Source organism: Sycon ciliatum, chromosome 2 (assembly GCF_964019385.1).
Source record: "Sycon ciliatum chromosome 2, ocSycCili1.1, whole genome shotgun sequence".
NCBI lineage: Eukaryota > Metazoa > Porifera > Calcarea > Leucosolenida > Sycettidae > Sycon > Sycon ciliatum.
Window position 1 is genome coordinate 36,804,987 of NC_088644.1, and position 10,423 is coordinate 36,815,409.

The window sequence follows — 10,423 nt, forward strand, 5'->3', positions numbered from 1 at the left end:
AGCGACACTACGCCTGCGGACCATGACTTCCGCCAGACCAACCTAAACTCCAAGAACGTTCCAAGAATATTATAACTGTGCTGGCACTTCATATCGTTCTATGCTGCAGGTGATATAGTGGATCAATTTCCAAACTTCGGGTTGTTGGTCACGTGGGTCTCCCCGAGAGAGAGGAGAGAGACGCAAAAGGAAACTCGTAAAGATGACTCAATTGGCTATTTGACCGCCCAACGGCCGACACCCCCTAAAATCCGCAAAACTTTGTGTTGACTTGGAAATTATCCCACTGATGGGCTCACCAGAGTCACCACTCGGTACGACACAGTAAGTGGGCGAGGACAAGGTGCAGAAAAAGGATTGACGGCATCACGGTATCCGTCCCGGGATCCAACTGCATTTACATCTGCCCCCAGTGAAGATACTACATGCTACTAGTGTGGGTGGCTGAATCAGAGTGGATCTGATACAAGCTTCACTAGTACCATGATTACACAAGTTAGTCTAGCCAGAAGTAGTCCATGGTGAACAGGTATGTATACCGTAGTGTCTTGTATTAAAGCCTGTCTCATGTAGAAACCGGCTTTACAAGCCTGATTTTCAAGATACACTGTCGTCACATAAGCCTGGTTTTAGTGCTGACACACATAGAAATACCTGGTTTTAATAGAAGCCTGATGTGAATATAAGCCTATCCCTGACAGCGGATTCTACAGGAATATGCCCGGCTTTAATACGCGACATTACGGTACTTCAAATAGAAAGTATATGAACCCTGAAACCAACAAAGGTGGCAGGTACAACATTATACCTTCAAACAGCCGAGCCCGCTGGCAACAGACACAACACTATCTGGCACAAGTGTACCCACCAGCCGAACTAGCTGGCACACGCACACACGCACGCACGCGCACACACACGCACACACACACACACACACACACACACACACACACACACTGCCCGTAACACTAAACAGAAGGATGCTCCTTATGAGTACAAGTTCTGATTTCCTTCTCACGGCCACAGCTCGGTGTGAGTCTTTTCGAATTCTTCAGAATAATTGGAAAAGAATTTATAAGCAATATTCTTTATTGTTCCTAGGCTTGGCGCTCGAAGCAGTTGGGAACTTCAGATACATTGTACGGCGAACTTGATAACTCAAAGCATTTTGCTGTGGAATTCATACTAACACAGATAATTATGACACTTTAAAAAAAGTTGCTGTGTCATCATCTATGTGCCATGCACTACTTGATGTACCAGCCTGCTATGCCGGATACCGCCAGCCATGCATCGACCAGGCGCCAGGCGCGAACTGATGGTGGTGGTGGTGAGAAGGAGAGCTCTGTGCAAGAACTTTGCAGCCTAGAAAGCGTGTGTGGGCAGGCGTGTGTTTACCGCCATATTGCCAGGTGTGTCTTTACCACCATATTTATCAACTTTAAAAAAAGGAAAAAAAAGGTTCCCATTCATTCTGCAAGCTCGAACTCGTTTCTTAATCAATTTTTCCTATGAATGAATGAATGAATGAAGCTGCAGGAAGCTTGACCACTGCTACTTGAAAAAGGGGACTCGTGACGGTATGATGTGGTGGCCAATGTTGCCTGGCTTGTATGCACACTAGCTGTATGATTATTGGTTAGATACAGTTATCAAGCATTCAAATCCAACGCAATAACTGATGTTCAAGAAGTCAAGACCAATGACTACTACATTGCATGAGATTGATGTGGTGCAGACTGATCTGGTTTTGGCCATGCACATTGTGGAAACTAAACTATGTGGGCCAAGAAAAGACCGGCTTTGCGTGGATTATTAGTAAGTAATAGTGTGTGGACAGTAATATAAAGCACGTGAGAAATGCTCTAGATTATTGCATGGATCGGTTGTGAACAGCACTTCGTCATGGACTATACAGATCTTTTCTCGCCACTTCTTTCTTCTCAATTGGGGTTGCGAGATGAGCTGAACAGGGTTGCTTCAGGCGTCTTTGCCCGACTCCGGCTGCTGCGCGTCCGCTGCTCCACTGGTGATATCCGTGCGAATTGTGGTGACCTGGGACATAACAATAGTGGAGTCATTCATGTGTTGCTCCGACTGAGCAGAAATGAATAGAGGGCACATCACATCACAGAACATCACATCTTGTACCATGATATTCTTCGGGAGGTTCTAGTAAACGTAGATCTCAAATTCAAAATCAGATGTAGTGTTTGGGGCACTTTGTGCTCTGACTTTCCAATGTGTTATCCTTTAGCAAGCATTAGATGTATAGTGGAACATGGGTTTTAAATCCAGCGACAAGACCGTCATGCAATCAAGAGTACATGCGAGTCGTACATCACATCAGCAATGGTAATCCAGTGTATTGTGCTATTACATAAGTTTACATGTTGGAAGATGGACTGCATGTTACAATTCGGAGGACACACTCATGGTGTTGAGAACAGTGCTCCTGACAACAGCAACAAACCGGGTGGTAGAGTCCCGGTCTTGCGACCATCTGAACCGCATGGGATCAAGCCCGGTTCGAACTCTCGGTCTTCTAGGGTGTGGGGGAAATGAGAGGTCTGGAGACTGTAAAGTATTAATTTGTTTGCTTCTTGGTGTATGTGCGTCCTGTGAAATGTTCTCCATTAAAGCCATTATTCACTTGGTTTGTATTCTTGTCTGCGTTGTTCCTGATTTGTTGTTGTTTTTGATATTTCTTTTTTCGTTTCTGTTTGTTCTTTTTTGTTTTTTTCTTTCCTTCCAACTTCTAAAAAAGAAACACCAAAACAACAATAAACCAGGCCTAACTCCAGCTCCGCATTAATGCTAAATGCCAGCATGTCAGTGCTACATACATGTATGTTAACCTACCAATCAAGGCTTGCATATACCACAAATGTACATGTAATACTAATACTGTAATAGACACACACACACAGTCTGTACTGAGTATACTCACAGTTGGGTGCATTGCAGCATATTCTGGGTCGTCTTGGCCAGCACACGCACTAGCACTAGAAGCTTCCAAGTCGGCATAGGTGGCTGCGGCCGCGGGTACAGTGGACGCACCACCGTTTGCCGTGCTCGACTGGTCCGTGCTGGTGGATGTGCTGGCATTCTGCAGCTGAGTCCTGCGCTGGATGGTGGTCTGTATGGTGAGACGATCTGGTGCACGCCTGGCGCATGACATATCCATGTACTCCTCGGTCGACTCTTCCAGCTTCCACCTGTAACTGCCCTGCAAGCCATCAGCCGATGATTCCTCCAGGACGCTTGGCATTTCGCCGACTGGCGCTGGCCGCTTGTACTTGACAGGAGCTTGGCAGTACTCGTTCTGCGGGCGGCTGGTCTGCGTACTGGCTGGCAGCGCAACCACCTGTGGGACAGGACAGGCTGGTAGTGGCCGCTGGATTGATGTTGTTGAGCAGCTGCTAGTGTGTAGCATTGATGTGGAGCTGGTGTTATCCTGGCCACTGCCACGGGCTGTATCATACTGTATGGATTGATAAGGTGATGCTGACAACACGGTGGTTGTGGACTGAAGACTGATCTCTGCAGCGGTGGTTGAGAGAAGAAGAAAAAACCCGAAGTCGTTGGAATGAGACTGAGTGTTGGTACTGATCATGTATTTCAAATTTCAAACAAGCACACTTTTCAGTGCAAGGCTACCTCGTGGACATTAAAATACTGCACGTGTTGTCATGAAGCGCTAGTAAGAGGCTGGAATGCAAATATTTTCACAGCTGAATGCATATGGTCAGAATGCGTGGATGCTTGCTTCGATCATCAGGATGTGAAGGAATCCAATATCCAGCGAAACCTTGCTTCGCTGTACAGTGAAACCTGTCCAGGCGACCACTCTGAAAATGCGACCACTCTGAAAATGCGACCACCTGCCCTAGAGGACCACTGACCAAGGTATTTCAGTTCCAGTCAAAAGACCCTGGATAAGGAGACCATCTACACACAAGGACCACTTTCTGAAGGCCCTTTAAGCGTTCAGCCTAGACTGCTTTCACTGTATTTTAACAAGTACTCAAGCTACCCTGAAACCCAGGTAACAAGTACTCAAGCTACCCTGAAACCCAGGTAACAAGTACTCAAGCTACCCTCAAACCCAGGTAACAAGTACTCAAGCTACCCTCAAACCCAGGTAACAAGTACTCAAGCTACCCTCAAACCCAGGTAACAAGTACTCAAGCTACCCTGAAACCCAGGCGCGTGTTTGCCAGAAATACCTGCAAAGACAAGAAGCGGAAGAGAGATCATGCCGGACCTACCAGACCTCCTCGAGGCCATCCTCTGTACCATTCTCTTCCTCTTCTGGCGTCTCTTCCACATGAAGCGCACAAAGCCACTCGTCACAATCACGACAACAATCAGCAGCACCAGTGCCGCAGCGCTGATCACGTATATCACAAGTTCGGACAGCGGCACGGATGGATCATCTTCGGCTGGCTCCCTGTCCCTGGCAGGCGTTGTGGCGGAGACTCTGATGCCAGTAGAGATACTAATAGTACTACTCCGGATGTTGGGCGATGTGGCTTGACTGGATTCCATGTTTGTGTTAGAGAGGGGTGAGGTGTGAGTATCTCGTTCTGATGTTGATAACCGGCACACAGAGTAGAGACACATTGGTGATCAGACCCGTTCAAGTGAATTTTAACTGACCATACAGACAACATCAATAAGCACCTGGCACCTTATTCTCTCTTGGTAGCATCAAGAGTAAATGAGCTTGTGTACGTTTGGTAGTAATCCACATGCTAGGGTCAAAATATCTTGAGATAAGAATCTCGCCCAGGCTCCGAGAGACTACGGTAGTGGCCAAAACGTAGAGATGCCAAAGAACACCAGCCCCAAAACCCCAGGCTCCATGAAGCCTTGATGATGAAGATGCAATTACATCACTGTATGGTGTGACCCTGCCACATAATACGGACACCTGAATTCTAAAAAGAAAACCAACAGAAGCAAAGAGTGCTGCAACACAAAGAACATGGATCCACCTGCAGTGGCTAGTGAATGATCACATAGCAGGCAACATCAATCGCCAGCTCAGGGTTCTACTAACATGACAATAGCGATCTGTACTTGTCAGCCTTCACACTGAACACGCCGACAGTTACTAAGCCAAAATGTTGGTCTCACAAGTGAAATCACATCCATTTGCAGTGCACTTTGCAGTGAAATCCCATCCATTTAGTAGTAGCAGTAGTAGTATTTGCTATTTTACTTGGGTATACCCAACAGGCCTATGGCCTTCTTACAGGGTGCCCAAGGAGAAATTGTGAGCAGCTAGCGCGAAAAGCAGGCAAAGTACGCTGGGATCGAATGATAGCGGGTAGTGCATTAACGCGGTCAGCACCAAGAAATGAGAGACTGTAGAGGCCTGGACGGGACATGAATGGGGGAGAAAGAGACTACTGGATGTTTGGCATTTGCAGTGCACTGTGCAGTGAAATCACATCCATTTGCAGTGCACTGTGCAGTGCTGGGGCAAAGGGCATACCCGCTCGCCATCACTACTCACTGACCTACTTTTATAACATTGTAATGTACTCTTTGGCTTCAGTCATCCATCACAAGCGACCAGTTACTGAGGGCAGGTGCCAAAAACCGTAGCTACCGCACTGTTTCTTTTCTTGCCACAGGATGTGCGCACTCCGAGCTCCACGGCATATGCACTCTGGTCGACGTCCTTCACCACACAAGCAGTAGAACTCCATGCTCTAGTTGATACTGATGCCTCCTTACAGCCGTTTCCATCATACAACATCTCATCGGTGAGCGGCGCAGAAAACTGAATGGCTTGAAATCCCCCTGAATGTCAAGCACTTTTCCTCAGTGTCTACTTATAAACCTTACGTTTTCCTCCCTATTGTAAACATTCTGCCTAAGTGATGTCATCAGAGTATTCAAAATATTGTGTCCACTCAACTGGATTCTGGCTCAAGGTTACGTTGGCCATTTAAAGCAAATTTAAGCAAAGGAATATTGGTGTTAAGTCTGGTTGCCCTTCTTACCTACTGTTGGCACTGCTGCTGGCATTGTTGTTGGCACTGCTGTTGGAGGTGCTGTTGGCGGTGCTGTTGGAGGTGTTCCTTGCTTGACAGTCACATTGAACGAGTGCAGCAGTGTCTGCTCCACGTACGAGTGAGTGTTATGCTGATTGAGATAGTTCACTGTTAAGTGATAGGTGCCAGAGTCGCGGCTTGCATTCGGGGAACTGAAGCACACATTGGCCACATCTTGCTGCTGTGACACCATCCGATACGTGCCCAGCGAAGCCCACTGGTCACCGTTGGCAATGAGAGTTTCGTTTCTAAAGAGACGCACCACCCTGTCCTTGATGGGCACCTGTGTACTGTGCGGCAGTGCAACTGTAAAGTTCACGCAATGGCGGAAACTGTGATAGAGTGTGATGGAACTGTATCCAATCAGAGTTGCATTCACATTAAGACCTTTGACGTTGCTGTTCTTCCAAACGAGTAGAGTGGCTTGCGCTTCTGCAGCAGACATATTACAGAAAGGTTTCACAGTTATATCAAATGTTGAACAGTCACGAGTTGGATGAAAACTACACCATGCATACGTTACTTGATTTGAGAATAGCGTGTGTAGGGCTTTCCATGTAATGAAGTGGCTGCAGTGGAGCTTGCGTACCGTAAGTAATGTACACGTTATGTCTATCGATGGTTTAAGCATCGCTGGTTGATAGTGAAGATCCCTCAGGTTTCAAGTCCACTTGCTACCCAGTGCTAGCCCTTGGCGGACAATGGTCGAAAAGCAGTGAAATTTGGCAAAGCCATACAAAGCTTATGGCGGGAAGTTCCTTGAATTCTGCTGCTCTGCTTCATCCATACGCCAAACATGCATGAAACATACCAGAAATGGAGTAACGTATTCTGCCGGTGTTCTGCCTGCATTATCAAACTCTGGTTCGTACTTCAAAGTACATGAGTCAGCTTTGTGTGCTTTGTTCCTTAGTACAACGAAGATTCCTGATGAATGCTGTGCAAAACTTGTTCGAATCCTTCTCCGTTGTTTTTCTTCACTATTTCCTCCTTGTCATTCACTAAATTGTTGACACCGTTTCCACCTGTTCAAACTGTCCACTGGTATAAAGAAAGTACTGGTAAACAAATATTGCGCGGTATACATGATACAGTGGAATTCACTTAGTCTGTACTCTGTGACATACTCTTGCTTAGTACGGATCTTGTTCAAAGCATGGGTGCATTGATCCAGACTGAAGTCTGATTGTTAGAACAGAAAGAAGTAGTTGCACCAGGTAAGAAGTACAATCATGTAGCTCGAATACAGAATACATGATTGTACAATGTTCCACTGCTCATGGTGTCACGTCTTGTTAGAGGATCTACTTAGGTCCAACCCATACCTTGCAATGTGGAGTTTTTCATGGTAAACCAGAATAACGGGATGTCACCAAATGGCCGCCTCAGAATGAAAACGTTGGTAGTGCCCAAGTCAATGGAGGCAAAAGCATCAGAGCTGGACATTCCGTATGCACCGCTTCCGTACCCTTTTAGATGTGCACACCAACTCGCTGATGCTGTGCCGTTGAAGTTCATCACCATCTGCAATGCCGTCTCGTTTAATTGCACCTTAGAGACGCTGAAGGTACATTCTGGTCCGTCACTGTCGCAGTCTGAGTTGGTGGTTGAATCTGGTGACACTGTCTCGTAGGCCAGTAGATTAGGAAGGTAAGTGTGGTGAGTCACTGCTTTGTGATATAGGCTGTGTACCGACACTGGATCAACAAGAATCAAAACAGGTAGTGTATATGATTGTGTATGACCGAATCTACAGCACTGCTCAATGACACCCAGTCGCGTCACTCAAGTACGCGCCTACAGTCCATTCACAAAAAGATGGGCCCTGGCTCTGGCGAGCTCCCGTATTAGGCGATTTTCAAGATTTTATCGTACATAGTGCAGTGCTGTGAAACTTGAAATTTGAAAAAGGGTCCAAAAAGGGTACCTAAACTGGGGTTCGAACCGTACAATGCACTGTTGCAGGCAGGGTCAAACAGCCTGGATTTTGATGGGTTTCCCAATTCAGTGCTCTTGGGGCAAAACCTGGCCGAAATCTTATTCTTCCTATGACTTGCTTTTTGGAGAAATAGACTTCAGAAACATAATTGGAAGGGGATTCCATAGGGGTTGCAGAAAAAAATTCTTAAAAACTCAACGTTTGACCCATTTATGGCCAAAAGCTAGAAGTCCATCTTTTTCTGAATGGACTGTAGTGTTGAGCAGCCCTGAGGCCTAGACCTGTGGACACTGCCCTGTCCCCGGGGAAAATTGCGGAAAAAAATCGCAAAAAACGCGGGGAAAAACGCGGAATAATATGGCATAATTTGCGGTGAATTTGCGGTAAATATGCGGTAAATATTGATGTGCGGCAATTTTCAGTGAGTATGTAGTGAAATCAATCAGTTACAAGTCTCTGGTGTAAACACTCGTCATATTTGAGTAAAAAGCCGCCACGATGAGACGTTGCTGACCGAACAGTGCACTGTGTGTACGTGTAGTGCAACAAAAAAGTTCAAAAAACGCGGGAAAATCGCGGAAAACGCGGTCTTTTAAAAAATCGCAAAAAACGCGGAAAAGAACGCGGCCGCGGAATTGCAATTTTCCCCGGGGACAGACTGCCACTGGGCCGCGAAATGGTGCAAGGCGCAAACTGGAGCGACGTGCCTGGATTTCATTGAGCAGCAATGTACATGTAGTTGCCTTCCTTGCGCCATACACTGACTCACTTCCACATGAACGTAACTCGTTATTGCCTTGCATGTCGCAATGTAGTGGAAAACAATTTCAGATAAATGTACCGGGCAGCAGGGGTATAGGACTCGGCAATTTCACTCCTTCTCACTGGAAAGTAATTTTGTTCGACGATGTCGGATGCTCAGACAGACAGGGAGCAGCAGTCAGCACGAAACACATCAGTGTAAAAGAATTCACACATTGAAGAACGTCTCGCCTTATCCACTAAGTACTATTTACTGCTTACCAGGAAGTTTGTCTTGGCGCCATGACTGGATGCCAGCGTATGACGACAACGGCGGACTACAATTCGCTGATGGAACAAAGTCACCTTGCACTAACCCTAGCACCAGCAGCAGCAATACTGTGACCAGTGGAGAAAGTACAACATTCTTCTTCGCACCTTGGCACAAACACGGACATCGTGGCCTTGGCTCCATTGCCAAAGACGATTTTGGTCTCTTGACTCTCTTCAGTCTCGACGGTGGCCGAAATGGCGCTGTTGTCAACTGCGGATGACTCTACATGCAGTTGAGGAGTCGACCCAGGAGTAGGACTAATTCGTTACCAGCCTGTTGCAACTGACCTGATGGCCCCTAGTTCGACCTCTCCTGCACGCTGCAAATGAACAAACGCTATGTGGTCAATTTCTTGAGAACCTCATTGAGGATACCTGACCGCGGAGGTCAGGTACATGTATCCTCAATGAGGTTCTCAAGAATCAGGATCACATAGCGTCTGTACATTTGCACCGTGTAAACATGACAAGTCATCGTGCACCGCTTCGAGACTGTCTTGTGAGCGTCGCAACACACGCCTGTGTCTAGTCTACAGATTTGATCGCCTTCGGTTCCATCGGGCGTGAACCCGATAAAGCTTGTGGTGAACATCTGACCTGCACAGCATGCGACAAGTCTACAGCTTTTCCCACCTCACATTAGGTGCAGATGGGATAATGCCTTTCAATGGCTTCCTTCCACTCCAGCAGCTGCTTGCCTGCTGCCCACCATTGTTCGTACTGGGAAAGCCTAAAAAGTGCGCCTGAGGCTGAAGCCGGGGCTCTGCTTGTTCCAAGAGTCAAGACGTCTGTCTGGTCTCCTCCACCATTACCAGCGCCAGCGGCACGTTCACTTGTTCAGACAAGGCCCCCGTGTAATATGCCGGCATTTTTTTGAGCATTTTCGGTACAATCCGCGAACCCAGCACTTTGGGCTCGTGATGCAGCATTTTGGGGGAAACGGAGCACTTGGCCGTTGTGTATCAAAATTGAGAGAAGAAAAACTTCCCAAACAAGAACGTCACTTCCGCATTCCGTGGGTTAGCTTCTTGTTGAGTAGTTTATGAATTGTTTACCATGGCAGACTCGAGCAAGTCTCTTATTGACTATAATTGAGTATTTCTAACTCCCTGGTTTTGACGCCGTGTGCTGAGGGGTGAGGACACTGATACACTGAACACGGGAATGCATGTACATGTACAGTGTAGCCATGTAGGTGCAAGGTTGTAATAATAATGAAGAGGTTGGTGCTACTTTTTTTTCGTGTTGCTCCCTACGTTGGAGCTCGCGCTTTTCCTGCCGACTTGAATTCTCACTTGACTTATATAGTGCTCTCCGGACCAAACCATCATCAGGGATACAA

The 10,423-nt window shown here is 46.8% G+C and overlaps 1 protein-coding gene across 2 annotated transcripts; it reads right to left on the bottom strand.

Moving 5' to 3' along the window:
* Positions 1 to 1,487: 1,487 nt before the first annotated feature.
* On the bottom strand, positions 1,488 to 9,486 carry LOC135809891 (uncharacterized). 2 transcript variants are annotated; one of them, XM_065323334.1, is made up of 6 exons: positions 9,031 to 9,486; positions 7,394 to 7,765; positions 6,018 to 6,500; positions 4,272 to 4,589; positions 2,951 to 3,543; positions 1,488 to 2,055 (listed from the first exon to the last, which is right to left on the bottom strand). In XM_065323334.1, exons 1-6 carry the CDS (start codon positions 9,221 to 9,223, stop codon positions 1,981 to 1,983), a joined length of 2,034 nt encoding a protein of 677 aa, XP_065179406.1. In that variant the 5' UTR covers positions 9,224 to 9,486; the 3' UTR covers positions 1,488 to 1,980. The 2 variants fall into 2 exon arrangements, with proteins under 2 accessions (XP_065179406.1, XP_065179405.1); XM_065323333.1 differs by having other exon boundaries at positions 1,488 to 2,097.
* Positions 9,487 to 10,423: the final 937 nt, after the last annotated feature.